Source organism: Otolemur garnettii, unplaced genomic scaffold, assembly GCF_000181295.1.
Source record: "Otolemur garnettii isolate 467f Iridium unplaced genomic scaffold, OtoGar3 scaffold00038, whole genome shotgun sequence".
Classification (NCBI taxonomy): domain Eukaryota; kingdom Metazoa; phylum Chordata; class Mammalia; order Primates; family Galagidae; genus Otolemur; species Otolemur garnettii.
Window position 1 is genome coordinate 10776387 of NW_003852433.1, and position 27691 is coordinate 10804077.

The following is a 27691-nucleotide window of genomic DNA, read 5'->3' on the forward strand; positions in this document are numbered from 1 at the left end:
TATATCCCATGGCTTCTGGTAACTTGAGTCTTCTTTGTTATTATGTTTGAGGAATTTAAAGATTTCTTCTCTTCTCTTTTCCTGAACCCGACTGTCATTCAGCATAAGGTTGTTTAATTTCCAGGTCTTTGTGTGGGGATGAATATTTTTGTTGGAGTTGAGTTCTACCTTTATTGTCTTATGGCATGAGAATATACAAAGTATAATTTCTATTCTTTTACTTTTGCAGGGGTTTGATTTGTCTCCTAGGATGTAGTCAATTTTGGAGTATGTACCATGGGTTGTTGAGAAAATGTATATTCCTTAGCTTTGGGATGGTGTGTTCTGTATATGTCTATTAATCCCGTTTGTTCTAGGGTCACATTTAAGTCCTTTGTATCTTTGTTTAGTTTCTATTTAGAGGATCTGTCCAGTTCTGTCAGAGGGGTGTTAAAATCCTTGACCACTATGGTGTTATGGGATATCATATTGCTCAGACCCATCAAGATCTGTTTCATAAATCTGGGAGCATTTAAGTTGGGTGCATAAATATTTAAAATTGAAATAGCTTCTTGTTGTATTGTTCCTTTGACTAGTATAAAGCGTCCATCTTTGCCTTTCTTAACTTTAGTTGCTTTAAATCTGCATGAATCTGAAAATAAGATTGAAACCCCTCCTTTCTTCTCATTTCCATTTGCTTGAAACACTGTTTTCTATCCTTTAATCCCGAGTCGTGATTTGTCCTTCAAGACTAGGTGCATCTTCTATAGACAGCATATGGATGGCTTGTCCTTTTTTATTCAATCAGCCAGCCTGTGCCTCTTCAGTGGTGAATTAAGTCCATTGACATTATTAAGAGAATTGAGAAGTGTGGTGTAGTTCTGTTCATCTTATTTTGTGAAAGTTCATTGTGTAGTTTTATCCTTTTCACCATTGTAGAAGCTAAGTTTTGACCTTTAGCTTCTGGGTATTTACTTTGCTGGTGGTCCATTGCGGTGGTCAGTGTTGAGAGTAGGTCTAAGTATTTCCTATAGAGCTGGTCTTGTTGTGTGGTGAATTTCCTCAGTGCTTGTATATCCTCAAAAGATTTGATTCTTCCATCAATTTTGAATCTTAGTTTATCAGGATACAGAATTCTGGGCTAAAAATTGTTTTGTTTAAGAATGTTGAAGGTGGATGACCATGCTTTTCTGGCTTAGAAGATTTCAGTTGAAAAGTCTGATGTCATCCTAATGGCTCTGCTTCTGGAGACCAGTTGGCACTTACTCCTGGCTGCTTGCTGATGTTTTTCTTTCATCTTGACTTTGGACAGGTTCATTACAGTGTGTCTTGAGCTTGTCTCAAGCTCTTCTTGAGTTGTGATGACCCAGAGTTTGAGATCCATCTGAAAGGCATATGTTTGAGGTCTTTAGTAAAACTTGGGAAGTTTTTATTTGTGATAATTTCCAGTAGGGCTTCCATTCCTTGGGGACAGTCTTCTTCCCCTTCAGGAATCCCTATTATTCATATATTTGAATGCTTCATGGAGTCTTCTTGTTCTCTAAGCACCTGTTCTGCTTTCTGTCTCTTCTTTTCTGCCTCTTTAACTACTTAGGTTAACTCAAAAACTTTATCCTCTAGCCCTGAGGTTCTTTTCCATGGTATAACCTATATTTGATACTTTCTACTACATCTTTATGTTCCCTGATAGTCTCCTGCATTTCCTTAAGCTCTACCATATCCTTTTTATATTCTACATAGCTCTTGTCTGACTTTTGGTTCTGTCTTTCCATTTTCTCATCCATTTCTTTTATTGTCGTTATCATCCATATTTTAAATTCTCTTTCTGCCAAGTCCATTAATTCTTTATAGGTGGAGTCTTCTGCAGTAGCTGCCTCATAGTCCCTTGGGGGAGTTCCTTTGTTTTGGTTTTTCACATTGCCTGAATTATTCTGTTGGTTCCTCCTCATGTGTTCTTTTTGCTTGTGCACTTCCATGTCCTCCTTTATCCTTTGCTTCAAATTACTGTGTCTCAGAGCTTAAGACTTGAAGTGGCCTCAGCTTGAGCAAAACCAAACTCTTCCTCATTTCCAAATAGACAGAAGTCCTTGCTCTTGATGACAATATGTTGCAATATGGCACTGGGACACCAGGTGGCACTGTGGTTTTATTAGGAAACAGAGAGCACAGCCGGCCAGCCAATTTGGTCCTTATTCCAAACGTAGTTGCCTTCGGTTATCGCTTGATTGTTTCCTCATCATTCAGACCAGGTGTCCTCAAACTACTGCCCACAGGCCACAAGCGGCCCACCTAGGACATTTATCCGGCCCACTGGGTGTTTTGGCCGCTGCTGCCTGTCCTGCTTAGCAGCTGACTCATCCCAGGGCCCACAGTCTGGCCCTCCAGCAGTCTGAGGGACAGTGAAATGGGCCCCTGTTTAATAAGTTTGAAGACCCCTAATTCAGACCCTGCTAGTTTGGGATCTTAAAGCTCACAAGTATCATTTAGGGGCACATCTCACATTGCCCCCTGACTCCAGTTCCCATGAGGTGTGGGAGTCTTTCATCCTGTCCCAAGAGTGGAGTTCTCATCCCAGCAGGTAGAATTAAGATGGCTGTGTTTAGGCCCCTGCGAAGACCTTCTTACAACCTTTCCCACAAATGGTTGTAACCTTCTTACAACCTTTTTCTCCTTTTCCAGCAGCCCCATGGCTATGGAGAACTTCTCAGTATGGCTGCATCTCTAGCCACCAAACCTATAGCAAATCCACTCCAATTGGCCTTCAAATCTAGTTGCTGTGTACTATTTGAGTCTGCCCACTATTCTAAGCTTTCCACTCAATGTGCAGCTTCCCCCAACAACTGAAAACTCTGAAAAGGCTTCCTCCCATCCTGGACCTCCATGGGGGGGGGTCAGCTGATCTGGGTTGTAGTCACTTGCCTAATTCATCAGATTTCTACTACTCCAGATCATACACCTTATCCAGCTCATTACCTCCTCACGTGCTCCCTGAGCTATGACTCTGGGTAAGTCCCCTCGCCAGGGAAGGCTAGGTTCTCTCTTTTTCCCCATTCTAGAAGAGCTCAGTCAGAGCTCAGTCAGCCATCTTGCTCTGCCCCTTCTTACCAATAGTTGTATATTTTAAGTTGCACATGAACTTTATGGATACCCTGTATATATAAAGTTGAATTAATATATTCATTAACAATTTCCTCTATTCTGTCTCTATAAAGATTAGGAAAATTATGGATAGACTGAGAAGCCTCCCCACTTCCTTTGTTTTTCTAATTTGTCTGTTCCGTTTTTGTAAATGGTGTGCACTGCAGTTTCACTCTCTTGCTCTAGAGTATGGACTGGCAACTATGGTTTGTCAGCAGATCTGACTCAGTGAAAGTTAATGGTGCACCCACTGTGCTGAACAGTCTGGCGGTTCCTCAAAAAGTTAAATGAAGAATTACTATTCCTAGATTTGTACCCCCCAAAAATTGAAAACAGAGTTTCCAACAAATACTTACAGCCATCTGTTCATAACAGTGCAATGCACACTATAGAAAAGGTGGAAACAGTCCAGATGTTTGCCAGTAGATGAGTGGATAAGCAAATTGTGGTCTGTTCATATGGTGGAATATTATTTAGCCATCAAAAAGAATCATGAAGCACTGATACATGTTACAATGTGGCTAAACCTTCACAATGTTATGCTAAGTGAAAGAAGTCAGATGCCAAAGACCACATATTCTACAATTCCACTGAAGTCCAAAACAGCCAAGCCTCATAAACAGAAAAAAGATGGGTAGTTACCAGGTGTTGGGGCTGGGTAGGAGACCAGGGAGTGAATGGGTGATGGGCATCTCTATAAGGGATGATGAAAATGGTTTGGAACTATATAGGCATGATGGTTACACAACACCATGAATATACAAGATGCCACTGATGCCACTGGATGCTACACTTTAAAATGTTTAATTTTATGTGACATGAAATTCACCTCAATTAAAAAAGAAAAAGATCTGGCCCACTGCCTGCTTTTGTACAGCCCACAAGCTGAGACCATGATTTTGCATTTTTAAACAAGAGAAAAAAATCAAGGGAAAAATAATACCTAATGATGTGTGAACAATCTATGCCATTGAATTTTAGTTCCCTGAAACCACACCCATTTCTTTCCATATGGCCTACGGCAGCTTTCAAATTGTCACGGCAAAGTTGGGACAGAGACTTCATGAGCTAAAAGTCAAAACTATTTACTCTTTGCACTTTACTGAAAAAAGTTTGCTGGCCTGGGCTCTAGATCCTTCTTGGCCAGGTGATGGAAATCAGGTAGGGAATTCTTGAGAAGTTAGAGCAGGCATCCTCTAACTACGGGCCATGGGCCACATGTGGCCCGCCTAGGACAGTTATCCGGCCCGCTGGGTGTTTTTGCCAATGCTGCCTGTCCTGCTTAGCAGCCGACTTGTCCCGGGGCCCGCAGTCCAGCCCTCCAACGGTCTGAGGGACAGTGAACTGGCCCCCTGTTTAAAAAGTTTGAGGAACCCTGCGTTAGAGGGACCAAGCAAGAGGCAGAGAGATGGATATGGGTTGCTCTTGGCATTAGATGTGTTAATTTCCTAGAGCTGCTATAACAAAGTACCACAGCCTGAGCGGCTTAGAACAACTGACATTTGTTCTTCCCTAGTTCTAGAGAAGTTGGAAATCAAGGTATAGGGAGGGCCATGCTCTCTGTGCAGGCTCTAGGGGAGGAGCGTTCATTGCCTCTTCCAACTTGGGGTGGTGATGCATGATGGCTTGCAGATGCATCATTGCAGTTTCTGCCTCTGATGTCATATGGCATGCTCCCTGTCTGGGTCTTTGCATCCTTCTCCCTCTGTGTGTGTCTCTGTGTTCCGTTCCCTGCCTGTTAGAAGTCATTGGATCAGGGCCTCCACTAAGCCAGTATGAACACATCTTAATTTGATTACATCTACACACACCCTATTTCCAAATGAAGCCACATTCAGAGGTCCTAGGTGAATGCGCATTTCAGGGAGATGCTCTTTATCTGTGCACTAGGCACCTTCAGGATCTGTAATTCTAAATGAGGGAGCACAGACTATTCATGCCTCAACTGATGTACTGGAGGCTGAGTAGAAGCAGGCAGAGGGACAGATATTAGCTAAGTAACTACTAAATGCTGAGCACTGTTCTCAGCCCAATCGTCATCTATGGAACCGACAAGGAAAGTGAGGCACAGAGATATTAAGCAAGAACTTTTCCAGCATTTTACAGCCGACAAGTAGCAGAACTAGGATGCAACTCACGACACCTGACTTCAGAACCATAGTGAATCCTACAGCCACCTTGGAGGGTGCTGCTTAAATTCTTGTATCACAGGTAAATGAGTAAACAGTCTCAGAGAGGGTAAAATATTTAGCCGGGGCAAAGTTGAGATGTGAACTCAGGATAGTAACCTCATCCTTCCCCTAGCACACAGGTCCCTGGCTCCCTTTGACCCTCAAGCATGGAGAATATCTTTTGCCTGCCCTCTCTTGAGGGGGATACATATCTAGGGATGAAAGAAGCTAGCAGATGCATAAAGAGTCACCTGGAAGCTTTGAGCAGGGTTCCAAAACCCCTGAGCTGGCTCTAAGCATTCACCCATGAAAACCTCTTTCAGCCTTTAGAGAATCAAGGTCCTATTGACAAAGTGCAAAGCTGTTGACGTGCACTCGAGGCTTTGCTGCCTGCTCCAAGGTAAGAGGCATAGATCAGACCGGTGAATGTGCCTCCCTGGGAGTCATCAATCCTGCCTTTGTTTTGCACATAAGTGAGAGTGATCACACTGAACAAATCTATCATTAGGTTGTGTTCCTTTCTACAAGAATAGGATCACCAGGTAAAGAAGATGGAGGGTGTGGTCCGGGGGCACATTCAGGACCACACTCTGTGGAGAATGTGGGCAGGTGTCATAGCAAAAAGGCCCTGAAAACCATCTGATTGCATCCACACCCAGCCTTTAGGCCTGGATCCAAGGCCTCTTCCTTTCCCCACTGACTGTCAATCACATGGCTTTTGAAAAACCTGGGAAGATTGCACCTGAGGGTTTGTTTGCTGACTTTGAAAACGGAGAGAACTTCTCTGTGAATTTATGTTGTCTGTCCTCTTTGATAGTTGCAAATCAGACTGTCTTGGAGCATTGGCCCTGAGTTCCTATTTGGGTTCAGACCCATTTCTCAGTGATTGTCCATTTTCCGTTAGTTACAGGCTGAGTCACTGCACCTGGGCTCATCTCAGGAGGCTCACTGGGGTGATGGGCACTATGGTGCCCAGGTTCACTCCAGGCCTGAACATTATAGGTGGAGCCCTCTGTGACATTTCCTTGCTCTCCATTCCTTGTCATTGTCTCTGCCCTCCTGGTCACCATTCCCACCTGCTCCCTTGAGAGATTGTTTGCACTGTGGCTGGGAGCTTCATAAGTTCAGGGTCTTCTCCAGGGACTCCCATTCTTCTTGTGCATTCCCGTTATTCCTGATCTAGGGCAGTGGTTCTCAGGTAAGGAAAATGTTGCTGCCTCCTCCCACTCCTAAGGGATGTTTGGTAATGTTTAGAGACATATTTTGTTGGTCACAGCTGGGGGAAGAAAGGCTGCTGGCATCTAGTGGGTAGAGACTGGGGAGGCTGCTCAGTGTCCTACAAGGCACAGGACAGGCCCCACCTCACGGAATGATGTACCCCACCCCATGTCAGTGCAGGTATCCCAAAGTTTGCCATAAATAGGAAAAATGAACTAACTCTTATTTTCTATTCTATTCTATCCTCTTCTATGTTTTTAATATTTTTATATTTATATAGCAACATGTAGAGAAATTCTTTTTTACATTTTGTAACGACTATTTTGTGAATAAAGGTACGTTCGGCTACAATTTCCCATTCTCTCTGTGTGTGTATGTATGGCGACCTTTGAGACATCTGGTAGTGCTGAGATTGAGAAAGTCAGTTTTAGATCAGTGATTCTCAAAGTTCAGATCCAAGAACAGAGGCCCGGGCATCATTGGAAATTGTTAGAAATGCTGATTCTCAGTTCCCACCATAGACCTACTGAACTGGCAGCTCTGAGGACGGGGTCCAGGAATTGCTGTTCTTCATGAGCCCTGCCCTGATCCGTGAAGTGTGAGGACCAGTGACCTGCGGTTGTTGGTGCTGTGAAAGGCGGAGAGAGGCGCCTGCAGGCACAGGTCTCATTACGGGGCTGATGCTGCTCTGACTCTAGAGCCGTCTTCTCACCCCTATTGCATCTCTCTGTCCCATTGGAAGTTCTGTCCAATTACAAGTAATTAAACCCTTCACGTCCTCAGTGCCTCATGTTGATCTGAGTGGCGAGATTACCCTAGGTAGATTAAAACACTGCTAAGCTTGTTATTAGAGGGGAGCACACCTTTGGTTTTTCTGGATGGCACCTCTCCTTGTGAAGTTGGCAGATTAAATTGCTTATTTCTAGGAAGGCTTGTGGACTGGGGAGGATTCCCTTCTCTTTGATTTTCATGGAATATTGAATCTTATTCCTACTCACAGGTGTTACCAGGCCAGCCCCATGCTTCGGGCTGCTAGGTCACATACAGCATAAACAGACATTTTTATCTTTGAGAAATTCCTGATATGAGCAGAAATGGTAAGAAATTCCCCACTCTTCCACTGACGACTCAATTTCTTGGATCTGCAGTTTTCTCTTCTGTACAATGGTATAGAGTCCTGATCGTCTAGGTTCCTGTGAGAATTCTGAACACAAAATGCCAGGCATGGAATAAAAGATGAACAGATGCACATTTATGCCTCTTTCTGGAAAGAATTGGGGGGGATACCTGGCCCTGCTTGTTGCTTATTAGCTGCTGTGACAAGTTATCATAAAGTCAGTGATTGAAAACAATGCACTTATTTATTTATGGTGTTGGAGGTCAAAATTCCAAAATAGGTTTTGTGGGGCTAAAATCTAGGTATGGGCAAGGCTCATTCCTTCTAGGCCATTGTTTTTCAACCCTGTTTATTTACAGCACGCTTGGAACAATAGTTAAATTTCCACGGCACCCTTAAATTATGTTGATCAAAAAAAAGAGTAAAAAAAAAAAAAAGAACAAACTTACTGTGCTTTGAACTTCTTCTGAAAGTTATTGAATGAATGATCTTTAAAAATGTTCAACACACCCCTAAGATCCTCTCGAGGCACACCAGTGTGCCATGGGACACGAGTTGAAAATCACTGTTCTAGAGACTTGATGGTTGAGTCTGCTTCCTCCCATTGCAGTTTCTAATTGCTCATGATCCTACATCACTTTTCCTCCCCTACCTCCTGCTGTGGCCACACCACCTTCTTCTTTTGACCATCTGACTCTTTTTTTTTTTTTTGCAGTTTTTGGCAGGAGCTGGGTTTGAACCCGCCACCTCTGGCATATGGGGCTGGCACCCTACTCCTTTGAGCCACAGGTGCCGCCGATCTGACTCTTTTATAAGCATCCTTATGATAACATTTGGGGCCTCACCTGGATAATCCCAGATAATCTCCTTGTAACAAGATCCTTACTTTCATCATACCTGCAAAGTCCCTTCCCCCATACAAAATAACATTCACCAATTGCCAGGATTAGGACGTGGATATCTTGGGTTGGAGGGAGAATTAATTTATCAGCCACAGTGACTAAAGTCACTGGCAACTCTTGCAAATAAACTCCTTTCTGGGAGACCCAGTAGTGGAAAGGCTGTGCCACTCTGTGTGGTCACAGGGTGATGTCCCCCCAGCCTTATGGCAGGTGGGAAGTGGTGCATGCTACCCAGTGGTTCTCAGAGTGAGGTGCCTACCCTGGTGGCAGCTGCAAAAACATCTGAGACTTTATTAGAAATGCAAATTCTCAGGCCATGCTCCATATTTGACTGAATCAGATCCGCTGGTAGCAGGGCCTGGCTGTCTGTATCCTAACAGGCTCTCCGGTGATTCTGGAGTATGCTAAAGCTTATTTTAGTAGCTTTATTGAGATATAATTCACATACTACAAAGTTTACCGTTTTAAAATAATTGGATGGTTTTTAGGATATTTACAGAGTTTTGTGATCATCATTCATCACCCTAAAAGAAACCCATACCCATAAGCTGTCACTCTCTATTGCCCACGTCCCCAGTCCCAGGCCTTGCCAACCCCTAATCTACTCACTTCCTGTCTCTAGATTGCTCCTGGGGCTGGGATCTCTCTATGCTGACAACATCTCTCACTGATGAGCCACGGCCCTGTGGCAGCAGAGGTTCCCTGCCCCAGAAACCTCGCCTTCAGTGCCACAATGGAGACCTGTCACAAGCCCATCCCCTCATCAGGCTTTCTGGCCCCATTTAGGGACACTCCAGAAACACATGCTCTGGAACATAGACGCACAGTATTGACCTTGAATATGATGTGTCACAAGGCTGTCCCCACTATGTGGGCAAACTACAGACAGCATGACACCCCCTTTGAACGGTGCATAGAGTCTCAGGAAACCGATAGTGGGGGTCAGTCATGTGGCGCCTGAAGTTCAGAGCCCAGGATGCCTGGTGTTCTGGGTTTCTTAAAGTCTGACCAGGGTCTCTTGCCACAAGCTCGTGTGGTCCTGTCCCCAAGGAGTCTACTCAGCCAGTAAATTCCATGAAACAATTCTGTGCGGGTAGAATCTCAGTAGCCCTTTCTTCTGTGGGCAGTTAACTCCCACCAAACATGAACTACAGGGTGGCTGCATAATTAAAAACACCACACTTCCATGGGGGGAGAATTTCAGCTCAGACAACTCAGAAAGGCTCTGATTTAAGATCCATAAGCTCAGTTCAAGGCAATAAATATGTAGGTAACTGATGATGTAGTGTGCAAGGAACTTAAACCCATCCATCACACCGGACAAGCAAGGGCTCTAGACACGCTCTGAGAACAGGATGATGGCGGGGGATGAATAGCCAGAGGGGCCTAGACAGTTCTGCTCTCCGCATAACTCACCGTGGCTTCTCTACAGAGCCAGGGCTTGCTTCCCCAAACAGCCTCTTCCGGTGTTTTGTTTTCTCTGGCGAGGAGGAGAGGCAGCTAAGGAAAGCTGAAAACGAGAGCTAGGCTGCTCTGGAGCATATCTGCCTCTTGCTCTACACCTACTGTGTGCCAGGCACTTGCTTCACATTCCAGCACCCGGTCCCTAGGAAAGCTCTGCAAGATGGATTGCATCACCCTCATTTTACAGTGGAAGAGTCTGCCGAGGGGAGGACGCAGACGACAGGGCAAACCAGTGCAGGGCAGGAGTCTGGCTGAGGTCTGCACCTGTAAATTAATTCCATTTGCCCATTCTGCCTCTGAGGCAGAAGAGGAGGTTTGCACCTCCCCCAGTTGCCTGGATTGTGGTACGTGCAATCCCCAAATGAGTCCTGTTGCCCATTTCTGGCTCCAAATGTCAAGCCCAACTTCCAGATTCCAGGCTGTGGTCTGCGTGTCTCCCACCTCCCCTGCCCACACCTGTCAAGTGATTACTGTCTCTCTTGGTTTCTTTCAATGTGAGGCCATTTACAATTGAAATTGATGAAGCACAGGGCAGGCTGTTGTTTTCCCTTCACAGGGACATTTGTGGTGATGGCAGTGTGGGGCTTCTGTCTGTCAACTCTTGTTTTGTCCTCATTTAAGCCTGAGCCAGCCAGGATAAGCCAGCTTCTTCTAATTAGCATTTTCCTTTGGGTCAAGGAGACAGGACCTGAGTCTGTGTGTGTTAAGATGGCTCTGCACTGCCAATCAGGGTCTCCAGGCTGCCTCAGACCCCATTAAGGACATTTTCCTTAAGTGACCCCTGAGCCTCAGTTTCCCCATTTGTACAGGAGGATCATTAATACCTATCTCCCAGGGTGGATTCTTTGTTTATTCATTTATTCATTCACGCAATAAATATTACTGGAGATGCCACTTGGGGCCCGTCACGGCACCGCTTGCTCAGGACACAAATAGAGGATGAAACAGACGTGGTCGTTACAAAGAGTCAGTCGGCTAATGAATGAAAACCCTTAGCCCAGTCCAGTGGTCCCCAGACTTGTCTGCACATTAGAATTACCAGAAGACTTTTTATGACTTTCTAAGTCAAGTTGTATCCCAGCACAATCAAATTAGGAGTCAGCAAACTTTTACTAAAGAGCCAGATAGTAAATATTTTAGGCTTTATGTCTCATGTGCTCTCTGTCGTGATAGTTCAACTCTGCCTTTTTAGTACGAAAAACAGCCATAGATAAATGAGCATGGCTGTGTCCCAATAAGACTTTGTTTACAACAACAGGCTGGCCCATGGACCATAGTTTGCTGACCTCTGAATTATGAATAAATTCCAATGGGGGGGACGGGGCACAGGCGTCAGATGATTTCAGTAGGCTGACAATTTGGGGAACCACTGACTTGGGCAGTGCCTGACCCATTTTAGTTAATAGGATTATCAGTACTTAGCTTTCCCATTTAGTGGCAGAACCAGGACAATAACTCTGGTCTTTCTAACTATTCTTTTGACCACGCTGTTTCTCTGCGAAGCTCTCAGAGCCTCAGTATTTTGATCCGCAAATTGAGATCAAAACTAGGTCTCCATGGCAGGGTGGTATAAATCAACATAGATGATAAGTCTACCCTTGGGAGGGACTCTGTCAAGGGTACCCATTACAGGAGAGAGTTAAGAGGATACCAAGGGTCCTGACTGCTGTGACTGGGGAAACCTGTCCCCTCAGTGCCCAGGCCAGTGGGGAGAGGTTTGGGAAAGGAAGTGGTGGGCTTCATTTGGGGGCAGATGGGCTTTGTTTGGTCAGCCATCCCAGCTGAGGTTTCAGCCCCATGGCAGAGGCAGGGTACTGGGACAGGAGGTGTGGATGGGTGGTCGGGGCAGGATCCTGGCTTCATAGGACCCCTGATTGGCCCAGGCCCTGAAGAATGTGGGGAACCAGACCCTTCATTTGGGAGGTTGAGCTGTTGGCCTATTTTTGCTAGAGTTAGCAAGAAAAATCCCTCACCTCTCTCAGCAATAAGCCAAACTCTGCCTGAGATGCCACACACATAGAGGATTAATTGGCAGCTCTTACTCTCCAAGAGCTCACGGTCAGGGATGGTGGTGGAGAGCATGGACAGGAAGGAGAGCCTTTCCCTGGGACAAGGAAAGAGGCCCAGAGGAATAAGCACAGGTGCTGTGGGAAGGGCCTGGTGGGGGCATCCTGTCCTCATGCAATCAGGGAGGGCTTCCTGGCAGAGGTGCACCTGAGCTGGATCTTAGGGGAAGAGCCGGTGTGAGTCAGGCTAGGAGAAGTAGGGGGCTTCAAGGTGGAGCAGAAGAACATTCTAGACAGAGAACAACATTTTCAAAGGTGAGAGGTATGAAATGGTGTAGTCACAATGTAACTATAACCCAGGAAGGGTCAGACAGGGGCTGGGACAGTGATTTTAAGCTTAGTAATGGCCTTTAGCTGTGTCACAGAAACATGGGGCATTTCTTCTTAGGCCTGGGTTCATCACCTTCTTCCTCCCCATCTGACTTTTTTTCTTGGTCACTCAAGTATATATGACACTATAATGGAAGTCTTTGAGACAATGATTTTGGATATTCCACATTTAGACCAAGCCTCTGGAGCAGAGAGACCCCTGCCATAAAGCCACCCACCACCTGGAGGGAATGTTAGGCTGCCCACAGGATCGTATTAATATTTAAGTGACTTTCCTCCACCACCCCCCAGTATCACACGTTATTTCCTTATTGATAATTTACTCCACATGTGCTTTCTAAACAAACCAAGGTGAATCTATTATCCTAATGATTCTTCTGGACTTTTAGATGTTAACCTTTTATTTCCTTTTTTATATTTTAATTTTGTTTTCTTATTACATAATGTGATTTTGACATTTCAGAATTTTTTAAATTTTAATTTTGGTTAATTTATTTTTGAGACAGGATCTCACTCTGTTGGCCAGGCTAGAGTGCCTTGGCCTCAGCCTAGCTCCCAGCAACCTCAAACGATCTTCATGCCTCAGGCTCCTGAGTAGCTGTGACTACAGGTGCCCACCACAATGCCCTGCTAGTTTTTTTATTTTTAGTAGAGATGAGGTCTTGCTCTTGCTCAGGCTCATCTTCAACTCCTGAAATCAAGCAATCCACTTCCCTCAGTCTCCCAGAGTGCTAGATTACAGGCCTGAGCCACCATACCCGGCAAGGATGTTAATTTCATAAAGCGATTTTAATATTTCAGGACGTTCCCCTCTTCTGTCCCTAGGAGTACAATTATACGAAGGGGAAATTTGAGAAGGTTTGGCATGGGCATGTAAAGAGAAGAAAGAAAGATATGTTTCCTAACACATCACATCCTTAGAGTCCTGGGAAGATTGATAATTAATGACACACCCCTCTCCAATCTATGGGGTTGTGTCTTGTCATAGCCCCCGCTTTGGTCGCCACTGTCCCTCTGCACGCACACCCAACCCACTGTTAATGTCCTGGCTTCTTCATCTATCATCCCCACAAGGAAGATAATTACTCGTATGTACCCAGGTCTCCCACTGTTTGGTTACAAGGTTAAGAATCCCTGGTATACTTTAATAAATTCAGTAGTGAGCACATTATAAAACGTAATTAAATGCCTCAGCTACCTTCCCTTTCTTTACCAGCAGTGAAATTTAATTGAGGCCATCTGAAAGGGCTGAGATAAATCACAGGTGATGACTCCAGGGTGCACATTTCTCACTGGGCGAGGGAGTGATGGTATCGCTGTCCACGTGTGTGATTTAGGGCAAACTGAGGAGGTCCAGCTCAGCAGTTACCTGCCAGGACTCAGAAACGAGGTTCTGATAATCTTTTAAAAAGGGGAGCGAGTAGGTGGGATGCAGGGGCTCACTCCTGTAGTCCCACACTTTGGGAGACCAAGGTGAGAGGATTGCTTGAGTCTAGGAGTTTGAAACCAGCCTGAGCAATATAGAGAAACACCATTTCTATAAAAAAAAAAAAAAAAAAAACTAAGAAAAATTAGTCAGGCATGGTGTGCACCTAGTCCCAGCTACTTGGGAGGCTGAGGCAGGAGGATTGCTTGAGCCCAGGAGTTTGAGGCTCCAGTGAGCCATGGTCACAACTCTGCACCCTAGCCTGGGTGACAGAGCAAAACCTCATCTCTAAAAAAATAAAAATAAAAAAGGGAGAATGATTCTGAGGGGATATAGAATACACTTAAGTATTCACACTAGATCCAGAAAGTGTTTCTCCTTGAACTTCAGTTTTAAATTTTTAACCAGGGGCGGGGCCGTGTGGAACAGGTGAAGGAAGAGAACGTTGATGACAAGATGAAAACTCCTCTGTGATGTCTTCCCTTCCTATGCTCCACACCAGGGGTCCTCCAACTTTTTAAACAGGGGGCTAGTTCACTGTCCCTCAGACCGTTGGAGGGCTGGACTGCAGGCCCCGGGATGAGTCGGCTGCTAAGCAGGACAGGCAGCGGTGGCAAAAACACCCGGCGGGCTGGGTAAATGTCCTCGGCCGGCTGCATGTGGCCTGCGGGCCGTAGTTTGAGGCCGCCGGCTCTGCACCATCCCGCCTCTGTGTTCACAGACCAGCCCTTCATCTTCTCCGTTGCCATTTGTGCAGTGCCCTCACCCTTCCCCGGTCCTACCATGATGGGCTTCTACCTGGAGACATAGCCAGCAGGTGCCCCCCTGTCTTTGCTCTGCTCTGATAAAATGACAACTAGAGAATCTTGTCATAATCCAGACAGAAGCTGTGAGAGGAGAGAGTTAATTTCCCTCTTCCTCTGCCCCCACGCATGGACACAGATTTCAGCAGGTGCATGCGATCAGAGACATTGCCTGCTCTTGAATTATTCTACTAGGAGACAGTGAGGGGTGGAAAGATCACAAGCTCGAGGTTAGTGTCTCGGCTGGGCTGCTTGCGGGTCCTCTGTGCCTGGCTTATCTCTTCTGTAAAATGGGGACTGAAACAACATCCCCTGCAGGGTGCTAGGACAGAATGGAGGGAGGAGTGACACCACGTGGTCGTACGTATTTTGGCTTGGAGACTGCAGACCATTTATCCAAGGATTTGCACCATGGAAGTGGCAGAAGTGGGTCTTAAACCTAGGTCTCCTGGCTTCAAGGGGAAAAAAAATAAATCTTCCTGCTAATCAACCAAGGAAATGAGTGTCACACCCCTCTCCATCAGGGGTTGGCACACCTGTTCTATAAAAGGCCAGGTAATAATTATTTTTGGCTTTGTGGACCATGTTGGCTCTGTCACAACTACACAACTCTGCCGGTAGCGTGAAAGCAGACACAGACAGTATGTCAATGAACGGGTGTGGCCGCGTGCCAATCAGACTTTTATTGATAAAACCAGATGATGGGCTGGACTTGGCCTGAGGGTTAAGTTTTCCAACCCCTGCTCTAAATAAGTCATAGTCCACGGACAGCTTTTTCATGTTCTAACTGGTGTGTTAAATCCAGAGGCAGAGAGATAGTGACAATAACTAACACATCAGACAGCTGAGTGCTGTTCCAGTCTTATTACCCCACTTCATCCTCCTAAGGAGGGAGAGGGAGGGAAATTTATGACCCTCTTTTTATAGGAGACGAAACCAAGACTCAAAGAAGTAAGAGGACCCAGCGTCCCTCAGCTCCCAAGGGGCAGAGCTAGTATTTGTTACAGGTACACTCACTCCAAAGTCCCAGGCTTACTCTCTTAACTCCACCGGGCAAGTTGATGCTCCGGAGACCTTTCTGTTTAGAAATGCAGTGTGGCTGCCCTGTCTCCAAAGGAGATCCACACTCAAAGCCTTATCTCTAGCTTAAATCCTCAATGTGCACAGATCATTCAGCCCTGATACCTCTGTCCCTACAATGCTCTCATTCCTAGCCAGGAACTGAGGCCATAACCTCAGTAGCTTCCTCATTGCCCTTTGCCTGGCCTCAATGCCATGCAGAAATTCCTTTGAAATCCCAGTACATGATTGCTTCCATCAGAGTGTGCATCAGCGCCCTTGCTAGTATCTCTTATCGCTGGCAGCCCTTTCTGCCTTATTTCTCCCTCCGTGACAAAGCACCAACGCTTGCCCTTGTCTCCTTGCCAATGCCAAGTGGATCCCTGGAAGCCTCCATAGCCATCAAAGGCCCCAGATGATAATGTTTGGATCTTGGGAAGTGGATTGTTGTCTCAGGGAAAAAAAATTGTTATCCAAATCTATGAAGCAATTGGATTTGGCCCTGAAATATCATGGAGCGGTAACCTTTAGAGACAGCACATAATTAAAGTACTTTTAGATCTGATATATTTGAATCGGATATTAAAACAAATACCTGTGGAGTTATTTCTTGCTAGGTGAATAAAACATCATGAATGACTTAGCCAAGGATTGGTTGGCACCTTGGATAAATCAGTGGGATTTTAGCTGGTGACTGGCCTGTAACCCCAAACTGTATGAAAGAAAAGCTTAAGGGGTCTGAGTTTTATTAGTTTCAGATATCTCTGTGCCCAAAGAGTTTGCTATGAAACTTGCAGTTCCTTTCTTTGTGGCATTTCTGAGGATGAACTCTTGGGTTTGAGTGTCCTAATTCAAATCTCAGCTCTACCACCAAAACTGGAATTATGGAGTTTAAATGAAACAATACATCTAAATCGCATAATCTAGGTCCTGCTATGCTATAGATACTCAATAAATGTTAGGCGTTATTATTAATAATATTATATGCTCAGAGGTCTTTGTCTCCATGGAAATGTTTAAGGATAGGGCAGTTCCTCATGTCTCTCAAGGGGTTAGAGACTCAGATTGCAGTTGTTTCTTATGTCCTTTCCAAATCTGGGATGGCATGCCTTTTACAATAATTTTTTTCTTCTTTTTTCCCCCTTTTTTGTTCCAGATTCATTGCTGAACTTCATAAAATAATTTTACATTTATCTCACAACAGAACATAATGTAGGGGTGGATAGCAATTTTATAGTAAATTGGATTCCATTTTAAAGTTCACCAAATATGCCTCTGAACAATTTGGTTTATTCTGAATTTCCTTATCTCTAAGCTGGAGACACAAAGTCCTAGGGTTGCGTGGAGTAAATGAAGAAATGGCTGCAAAATATGTCCAGTAAACAAGACTAAGATTGCTCTCGTGCCAGGCAGTGGTCTGAATACTCAAGGTACATTATGTCACTTGTTCGAATAGCCCCATGAGGTACTATGATTCATCCACATTTTTTTTTTTTTGCATGATGACAGTGAAACTTACAGGGTTGTCACTTGTCCAAGGACATACAACAGGTCCCACCCTGGCTCAATTTGCCATCTGTAAAATGGAGATCAATTGTACTTCCTTCCTTACCATGCAATTGTATTTTAAGGATAAATCAGTTTGGATTTGCTCTGAATCTCTTAAGGGGTATCTCTAAGATTACCTAAGACCATGTAAATTTCTAGTTAACCAATGAAAGAACAGTTTTGGCTAGGACTGATTATTGGTCCATTCATTTGCTCGTTCGATCCTTCCTTCATTGAAGGCACATTTATCCTTTGAGCAGATCCTGAGCTAGTCACTGGAGAATATAATGACAAATGGGACCCAGGCCCAAGTCCCCCCCTGCCAAAAGTTCTGCTATGGTCCCCATAGTAGATAAATTGCAAAGAATGATTTTTAAAATCTGTGGCTTAAAAGGCGCCAGCCCCGTATGCTGGAGGTGGCGGGTTCAAACCCAGCCCCGGCCAAAAAAAAAAAAATCTGCATTGCCTACTCCCATAGCTGCCACTTTATCCTTCCCTGCTTAGGTTTGGAAATGCATATAATTCCTTAAGGAATTGTCCCCTAAGATCAGTCTGTGCCATAGCAGATACAAGTGCTACAGGTGAGTGGGTTTGAGACACTTCACCACATTGTCCTTTATGGCCCAGGAGGGAAAAATATATCCTGTTGGTTTCTGGAAGATAGCACAGTTGACTATGGGGCCAACTAGCAACCTCTTTTGCTTTTCCAGGGACATTGAAGGATGATAGAGTGTAGATTTTTTTATCCAGGGCTTTTAGAGGGATCATGACAGCTCAGGTAGGAAATGCCTAGGATGAGAGCGAAATGGAATTGTAAGGGTTAAAGCTGATGCCTTGGACTAGGGGAGAGGTTGCAGGATGGGGTGAGGGAGGTGGGGAGGCCCTGCCCTGTTTCTCATTCACAGCCTGTCAGTCTATTCCCCCTCAGCCGCCAGAGGGAGCTCTGAAGTCCATATGGCCCCACACAATATTCGGCATCTATTCTAATGCACTTCAGGGTTCCCTCTACCTTCAAACAAACCCCAAATTCTGTATCATTTTATTTTCTTTATGGGCGCTTGTTTATTTAATCATTTACTTTCTGATTTACCCTTTAGATCCTAAACTCACAAAGCTTGGTTATCTTGTTCACCCAGTTCCTAAAACTGTGCTTGGTACAAGAGAGGTGCTTCATCAGATGACCACCAACTCACCGGCTAAAAACAACACACGTTTATTATCTCACAGTTCTAGGGATCAGAAATCCAAAATGGCTCTCATGGGAAGCAAGTCAAGGTGTAGGCAGAGCTGGCTCCTTCTGGGGGGTCTCGGGGAGAAGCATTCTCTTGCCTTTGCAGCTGCATTGCTCAGCTGGAAGTCCCCTTCCGTCTTCAAAAACAGCAATCACATCACTGCAGCCTGGGCTTTGATTGTTGTATCTCCTCCTCCGACTCTGTCCTCCCTACTTCCCTGTGATGGCATTGGGTAATCCAGGGCAATATCCCCATCTCAACATCCTCTACTTGGTCACGTCTTCAGTATCTATTTTTACCATGTGAAATAACAGACTCACAGGGATTGGGATGGGGACATGGTTAGGGTGGGGGTGGCAGCGCTATGCTATCACATCACCTTTCAGAGCTTCCCAGACAGAGGGTGGGTGGGCAGGAGGATGGACTGATTATTGATCCACTCATTCATATATTCAGTCCTTCCTTCATTGAAGGCACATTTATCCTTTGAGCAGATCCTGAGCTAGTCATTGAGGGATATAATGGCAAATGGGACTTCGTTGGGGAGGACATAAAAGGGCAGTCTGAACTGGTAGCAACCAGTTTGCTCCAGTCTGTGACTTAGATCCCAACTCAGTCATTTATTAGCTCTAGACAATTGCTTAATTACTTCTAAGCCTCAGTGTTCCCATCTGTGAGATGCAGATGAAATTGGCTGTCATTTATGAGCCCCAGTTTTGTGGACTGAATTTAAAATCCCAGTTCTGGGCTGGGTGTGAATCCTAGCACTCTGGGAGGCCAAGGTGGGAGGATCCTTTGAGCTTAGGAGTTCAAGACCAGTCTGAGCAAGAGTGAGACTCTATTTCTATTAAAAATAGAAAAATTAGCTGGGTGTCGTGGTGGGCACCTGTAGTCCCAACTATTTGGAAGGCTGAGACAGGAGGATCACTTGAGCCCAGGAGTTTGAGGTTGCTGTGAGGTATGACACCATAGCACTCTAGCCTAGGCAACAAAGTGGGACTCTGTCTCAAATAAATAAATAAAATCTAATTGGGACATTTATTTGCTGTGTGACCTTAGGCACATGGGATAACCTTTTTGATTTCCTTATTGAAATGGGGCTGTGATAGTGGCTAACGCACTACGTGTGTCTATCCCATTATACTAAATGGGATAATTTATGGAAAGGGCCTCTTTGACAGTGATGGTTGGCACAAGGTCACAATAGAAGGAAGATCTATTATTATTTTTGTTATTTCTTATCTTATTCCTGTTATTTCTTCTCTTTCTCCTCCCCCTCTTCCTCTTCCATGGTTTCTCATCATCCATTTTTACCTGTGTCTCTGTGTATTCATGATCGGCTCGTCTGTCTGTTAGCCTGATTTCAAAATCACCAGGTCAGAGCCTGAGTTTTTCCTTACGCAGTTCCGTGTAGTGTGGATGCTTTGTTAATGTTGGTTCCACCTGTTGGGGCTTCTGTTTGTGTCTCTGACCACTAAGTTGTTTCCAAAGGTTCTAGGCCTTTGCTCTTTCTAGGCAGAGGCATTTCTCAGAAGGCATCACCAGCAAGGACCTATGCAAGGGAGAAGATATCTCCCTTCTTCCACCAGTTTCCCTTTCCATGTACTAGAAATGAAAATATCTAAGAAGAAATGTCTATTATTCTCCCCCCCAGATGGTAGGCACCAGGGATGTGCAAAATTTCTGCCTCTGTGTGTCTGCATGACTTGTTATCAGAAAATTAGAGGAGAAAGGAAGCTTTTGTTCAGCTATGGAGACATCTTAATAGGTGCTTTGATTGTTAAACAGAAGTCTCTCTATCGGTTTAATTGCTGTAAATGCTGTTTGCCTTCTCTGTTATGATAAGGCCAGGATTTTCATAGATTTCCTCCCCCCCCTTCCCTTTCAACAGTTTTCCTTTGCTTTAAGGCTTTGCATTGGCAAGTTTAATAAAATCCAAACGGAGAAAGTAAAGAGAGGATCTCAAAGTTCAAATCTGCACGCCCACATGCGAAGCCATGCGGAGATTTTTATTGCTGGAGACTAAGGATGCTGCAGCCACTTAATGTAATTGACAGAACTCGCCCCTTCAACTAGATATTGGGAATTGAAACCAACTACTAAACTTAATTACATCTACTTTTTGAAAAGGTGCTGTAATTGAGAATAACAGAATAACTAGGATATGAATCTAAAAATGAAATGTGCTTATAATAAAATAGGATTTGTTCTCTGCTGACTTAAGCTTCAGAAGCACTACCTGGTCTTTTTTTTTTTTCTTTTTTGGAAGGGGGACGGTGAGAGAAGGGCCAGCTAGAGAATTGGAGAGAAACGATCAGGAATTCTCCACCTTGGTGCTATTGACATTTGGGGCTGTTTAATTCATTGTTATAGAAGTGTTTCCTGTTATCCCTGCCCTTTCCCTAAAAGACTCTAGTGGCTCACGTGCATACCCAGGGTGCCAACCAAAAATGTCCCCAGATATTGCCAAATATCCCCTAGGGAGCAATATCTCCTCTGGTTAAGAACTTTCGAACACTCGCAGGGTTAGTTCTTGAGATCCTGCAAGTGCTTGGCTGTGTGGCCTTGAGCAAGTCACTGCACCTCTCTGAGCTCCTTTGTCTTCCTTTGAACAATGGGACCACTCAGAGCTTCCAGGAAAAAACATGCAGCATAATGCCTAGCACATGTTGACGTGTTAAATAATCACTATAATTCAGTATTTGTTTTTCTTTTAATAATCTTGGATTCAGCAAACATGTATGAAGTAGTATCTACTTTGCCTCAGACACTATGGTATGAGGAGGTGATACGAAGATGAGACTTGTGGGTCCTGCCTTATTCTTTACCCACGGCAGACACTGCTGATCAATTTCAGCTCTCTTTCCTGTTGAGCCTCAGAATCCTTGGCAACACACCTTTCTAAATAGACACCACTCATGGCCCATGAGATGCAACCCATGTGGCACTCTCTGTTTTGTAGACTCTTCACGAGAAGGCTGACCCTCCCTCCCCCGCATGGCCCTCCCATCTCCACCCACCCCTGGCACCAGAGACAGCACCTTGCGATGCTAACAGGTAGCATCCTTCCTCCCACATCTGACTTCAGCCCACAAAAAGAGACAGGAAAGGAAGGAATGCTCCTGTTTCTTTCACATCTTTTTTATTTCCCTCAGAAACTGGAACAAGTAGTAAAATGGGCTTGAGCTGGATGACATTTAGTTTTTAGTTAAACTAGAGGAATTCCAAAGGCTTATAATTCTGATAGATCATGCTGTCTCCACCTTCATTGTTTTCTGCCCTTTGGGCTTGGGAAATCATTAGCTCTCTCAGAGAGGGTCCCAGCTTTACCCAGGCAGAATTAGGATTTCTGGAAACAGCTTTCAGATGGCTGCCCACGGTGTCATCAGACAGAAGAGAGGAGAGAGTAGGCTGGGGGTTAAATGCTCCCTGATAGGTTCTGACATGCCCGGCTCCCCGATGAGAGTGCCACTCCATAACAATTGCTGTGAAAAATGAGGCGTGCATCTGCAGCTCCAAGAATGGGGAGCTGGCTCCATCCATCTGGCCTGAGAAATGAGAGCTGGCGTGTGGGTCAGCCACTTGCTTCTTCTCTCCCTATCCGGTGGACATTTCACAAGCAGCACTAGTTCATTTCTGCTGTTGCTTCACACCTCTCTGGGGCCTGCGAGCTCTTCCAGGAGCAGGGTGTGGATCGCTGGACACTAGGGTAAGGGTGGGGGCTGGAGCTCAGGGTCTGCAGGAGATCCGGAACTCAGTGAGAGATGGTGTGAGAGTGCAGTTTGCTGAGATTTAGCCTAAGGCATGAAAGGAAAGACCCGATGGGAGCAGGCACCTAGTCTGCAGCCTGCATGGTTTAGTGTTTCCTCCTTATTCCCATTTGTCCATCAATCCAGCCACCCATCTATTTACTCACCTACCTGTCTGTCCATCCACCCACATATCCAACCATTCATCCACCCACCTATCCATCCATCTATCCATTTGTTCATCCACTTACCCACTTACCTATCCATCTATCCACTTACCCACCCACTTATCTATTTTTCTACCTACCTCTCCATCCATCCATCTGTCTATCCATTCATCTATCCACCCATCTACTTACCACCCACCTATCCAGCCATCCATCCACTCATTCATCCACTTACCCATTTACCTATCCATCTATCCATCCACCTATCCATCTATCCACTTACCCACCCACCTATCTATCTACTTACCTCTCCATTCATCCATCCACCTATCCATCTATCTAGCCACCTATCTACCCACCTATCCATCCATCCTTCCACTCATTCATCCACTTACTCACCCAACTATTCATTAATCCACTCACCTATCCATCCATCTACCCAAACCATCCATCCACCTGTCCACTCATTCACACACCCATCCATTTACTCATCCATCTATCCACTTATCATAGCGTAACTTTAGGTGATACATGATTGAACACATTTTTAAATAGTTATTTATAATATACAAAAGTGACATGGCTTTCCATGTAGTTTGCTTTTGAAATAAATGCATTTAAGTAAAAAAAAAAAAATGGGGTCAACCTGAAATGTTAAGTAACTTTACAGTTGGCTGGGCACAGTGGCTCACATCTGTTATTCTAGCATTCTGGGAGGCTGAAATGGATGGATCACTTGAGTTCAGGAGTTCAAGACCAGCCTGAGAAAGAGTGAGACCTTGTCTCTACTAAGATAATTAGAAAACTAGCCAGGCATTGTGGCAGGTGCTTGTAGTCATAGCTACAGGGGAGGCTGAGGCAAGAAGATCACTTGAGCCCAAGAGTTTGAGGTTGCTATGAACTATAATGGCACTCTACCCAGCATGACACTCTAGCCAGGCATTGTGGCAGATGCTTGTAGTCATAGTTACTGGGGAGGATGAGGCAAGAAGATCACTTGAGCCCAAGAGTTTGAGGTTGCTGTAAGATATAATGGTACTTTATCCAGCATGACACTCTACCTAGGGTGACAGAGTGAGACTCTGTCTCACAAAAAAACAAACAAAAAATACTTCACAGTTGTACGGAGGGATGGTAAAAATTAGGAATTTGATACTTCCATAACTAGTGTTGGAATTCACTGCATGACTACATCTAATTTTGCAAGCAAAAACACATGTTCCAGAATCTCTTAAACCTGAATTCACAGCTGCCATGCAGTCTACAAGATGTATGACCTTGAGCAAGTGACTTCCCCTCTCCAAGCCTCAGTTTCCTCATCTGTGAGGTGGGGTGCTAGAAACCCCTATGCGTGGGGTGGTTGTGAGAATTCAGCTAAGGCGTGTGAGTCACACAGCACGTGTGTGGCACACACTGAGCTCTCCGTAAATGGCAGTGATTCTCTACTTTATTCTTTCCACAGCTGGCTCCTTCTAAGCCATTCCCTGGGAAGGGTAGCCCTCAGACCTCACAGAAGTTGAGGTAATAAGCTAAACCAGTGTTCCACATGGCTTTAGTTTAGCAAGTGATGGCGGCTGGAGTCCTTCTGAGGCCAAGAAGCCTCCGTTTTCCTTCCAGGGCTTGGCCAGAGCCTGCCCCAGCCTCTGAGCTCCTGTGTAACAGGCTTTTCCCCTCCTGTCTTCTCTCTCTGTAGACACACTGTCAGTGCCGCGCTGGTCCCCGCAGATTCCTCGCAGAGACCTTGGCAATTCCATCAAGCACAGGTAGGATGGATTCCTGCACCAACTTCCCAACTCTGTGTGTCTGGCTCCCTGCCCTGGGATGGGGAAAGGCTGGGTGGAGTGTTCTGCTCCAGCTCTTAGGTCACCATGCTCCTGCTGGACCAAACCTCAAAGTGACAGCTGGGTCCGTGTCTTATTACTCTAACCTTTATGAAGTTAGCACTTAGTGGTTAAAAGCCAGGGTGTTGAAGTCTGACTTTTGCAATCTTGAGGAAGTTAACTTCTCTGAGGCTCAATTTTTTTCATCAGATAATTCTGCCTACCTATAGCGTGGTTGTGCGGCTTAAATGAGATACTATATCTCAAGTGCTTAGAACACAGCCTGGCACAAAACGAACACTCAGTCAATGGTATCATTGTTAAAATAAATGGTCTACACTCTAATTTTGGGTCTCCTCACCCAGAGGACACAAGATTGCAGGCCAGACTCACAGGAGCTCATTCATTGAGGTGTACATCAGTCCAGAGCCCCAACCCCGCTGGGTGCATGGGGCAACCTCTCCAGGGTTTAGCTGCCCTCTTTGGGATTTTTATCTACTAGTCATCCCTTATTGGAAGTTCTTTAACTTTCCAAATTCAACTTTACAAAGTTTGTCTCATTAGCCTCACAATCTCCTCACAAGCTAAGTGGAGTGGGTGGGGCAAGTATGGTCATGCCCCTTTGACAGACAGGGAAACCGAGGCCTGGGTCTAAGAGCTGATTAGCTGCAGCAGTCTGTGTGATTTTGATCCCACTGCTGAAATCTTTCTTTGTCAGGGGGCCTCTGGGAACTCACTGAACGACTGGTTCACTCATTTGTGGATTCTTTCCACCAGTGCTTACAGTTTCTATGCCATGGTTGCAGCACTGAGCAAGATATAGGCCTGTGCCCTTGGGGAGCAGGGGTCCCGGATCGGAGAGTTAACAGACCACGACAGTACGGAGGGGCCAGGGCTGCGGGAGGGTGACGTCAGAGGCAGACACATTGCCATGGCCAGGGGCAGGGTGGGGATGTACAGGCTCATGGGAAGGCAACTCATCAACGGTTTTTGAAAGAAGTTGACAGGATAGTTGTGAAGACTCCAACAAGAAAACATTGGAGGAAGCAGTGAGAAAAACATGATAGATACATGAGTGGTGAGGGGATGAGCTGTGTAGAGAAGGGTATCAAAGACGAGGCCCTTTTTTGTATTTGCTTCCTCACTGCTCTCTGGCTCGGCTCCACCCACCCCTGGATTGGCCACGCTCCAGGATTAGCCACGCCCCAAGAGGACCACGCCCCTGGCGCTGGCCTTCCCTGGGTTAGCCACGCCCCCCGCAGCTCCACTCCTGTGTTGGCCACACCTCTGTCTCTGCTCCCGTCTGGGATCGCCCCTGCTTCGAGGCTATCCCGAAGTACTTCAGATTCAGACAGATAGATGTTGATGCCCAAAGAAGAAAAACAACACTATAATTTTGGGCATGAAAAATGTCTTCCTAGAGGAGCTGGGACTTGGGATGACCTACTCTTCAGTCTCACCCTGTATTTCTCCCCAACCTGGTTGCCAGAAGGGAGAGATCTGGACTCATCCGAGCATTGGTGAAGAAATAAGTAAATATCTCATCCACTGTCATCAGAGTCACTTCAGCCAGAGCCAGAGAAGAGGGAGAACTGATTTGGGGGGACAGGAGAGGGCTGGGAAGGAGAAAACACTGCTCCCCCCCAACTCAGGACGTGTGCCCTCCACTCCTGCCAGGCTGGCTGTGGGTGAAACATGGGCTCCTTTGCCATTCCCCAGAGCTGCCCAAACCTGCAAAACAGACTCTGCCGATGGGACAGAAAATGGCTTAACCGACCCCCAAGGCAGAAACTGCAGAGGGAGAATTTTCTTAGCAACAAGCCTCCCTGTTGAGAATATTGCTGTTTGCTTAGATTTGGAGGCTTCAGGCTGTGGTTCATTCTGTTTGGAGAGTGACCCAGATCAGGCAAGATGGTACAGCAGAAGGATGCAACCTTTCCCTCAAATTTCTCAGACTCCTGAAGTTACATAATCACTTCCGATTTTCCTTTTGACACTTGGAGGCAGTGGAGATTAGATACAACTCCTGCTGACGGTGACACAAATTGAAAATTAAAATTAACTGTGACCCGGCAACCTTCAATACTTTTCTTGAGCCCAGCCCTGCTGCCGCCTCATATCTCTTGGGGAAGAAAGCACCCCAGCAACGTGAGTGGCAGCACTGCCCGGGGAATTAAGCCTAACGCACCTCCACTCCTGTTGACTTATGGCTGTATAGGAGAGACCTCCAGACTGCCTATGGTTGCAGCAAGCAGTGGTGATGGGAGGAGAGCTGATAGTCTGTAACATATTCACTTTCAGGGACTCTCCTCTGCCACCAAAATTTGGGGTTTCCGCTCTCTTGAAAGGGGAAGACCTCCCCTTGAAGCTCGAGGGTCAGGTGACTAGCAGTGATGGAGAGTGGCTCAGCTGGATTCTTAGGAGGTCCCACTTTATTTTGTGGCTCTGATAGCAGTTGTAGCCCCTACTGTTGCTCTGTCCCAGAAATGAACTTGGCACATAGCATGACACTGGGCAATATTTGTCAATCAAAGGAATGTTATAAATGTTCAAGGTAATAATATAACTATTCAACCCAATTCCTTAAGTGCTTATTTTGTGCCTGGTGCTGTGTGAAGTCCTTAGCGTTACATGACCTCGTGTGATCCAACAACCTATGAGGCCAGTACTATTATGCCCACTTTACAGATGAGGAGACTGAGGCTTCATTGGTTTAAGCAACTTTTTAAAGTTACATGGCACAGAAGAAATAGGACTGGAATCCAGGGCTCATATGTTTGCATTTGAAGTGGTTCATCCTCCTAGAGGCAGATGGGTCTCCATTGCCTTACCCTGAACACTTTCTATCTCTTGTCCACAGGTTTTCCACCAAGTACTGGATGTCTCAGACGTGTACAGTCTGTGGGAAAGGGATGCTTTTTGGCCTCAAGTGTAAAAACTGCAAGTAAGTGGCAACACCTTTAAGTGACTTTTTGCTGTGGCCAATGTCCTCTCAAGCCATACTGGGCTCTGAAATAGCTTATGGGAGTTTGGTTTCTTATCTTTTGGAGGAGTTGTCTGCTTTTGTTTTTCAGAAATAGGTTCAAAGTGAACTTTACATTTGGGTAGAGGATCAGGGGAAGCAACTCTCAATAAGAATCAGATCTGATGGAAGATGCTGGAAATTGTAAACTGTCTACAGAGGCACAGTGGCATCTCACATTTTTATAGCATCTAAGGTCAAGGGCTGGCAATTTTTTTCTCTAGGTGACTGTATCTTAAATACTTTAGGCTTGGCAGATCGTCTGTAGTGCAAAAACAGCCATAGACAGTATAGAAACAAATAACTCTGACAACTTTATTTATTCCAATGAAACTTTATTTGTAAAAACCAAGCTGAAGGTTGGTTTTGGCCCTCAGCTGTAATTTGCTGGTCCCTGAGTTAGAGCTTGCAAAGTTCTTTTCTCCTCTGTTCTTTCCTGTCACAGAACCTCTCTGAAGGAGTGTTAAAATTCTCCCCATT

General features: G+C 45.3%; 1 protein-coding gene across 1 annotated transcript in view; it reads left to right on the forward strand.

Moving 5' to 3' along the window:
* KSR2 (kinase suppressor of ras 2) overlaps positions 1-27691 on the forward strand; it is a 424985-nt gene that overhangs the window by 302772 nt on the left and 94522 nt on the right. Inside the window, exons 6-7 of the mRNA XM_003789934.1 lie at positions 24063-24132; positions 27050-27133. Of these exons, the coding sequence (XP_003789982.1) occupies positions 24063-24132; positions 27050-27133 (154 nt within the window). The remainder of the gene's footprint in view (positions 1-24062; positions 24133-27049; positions 27134-27691) is intronic.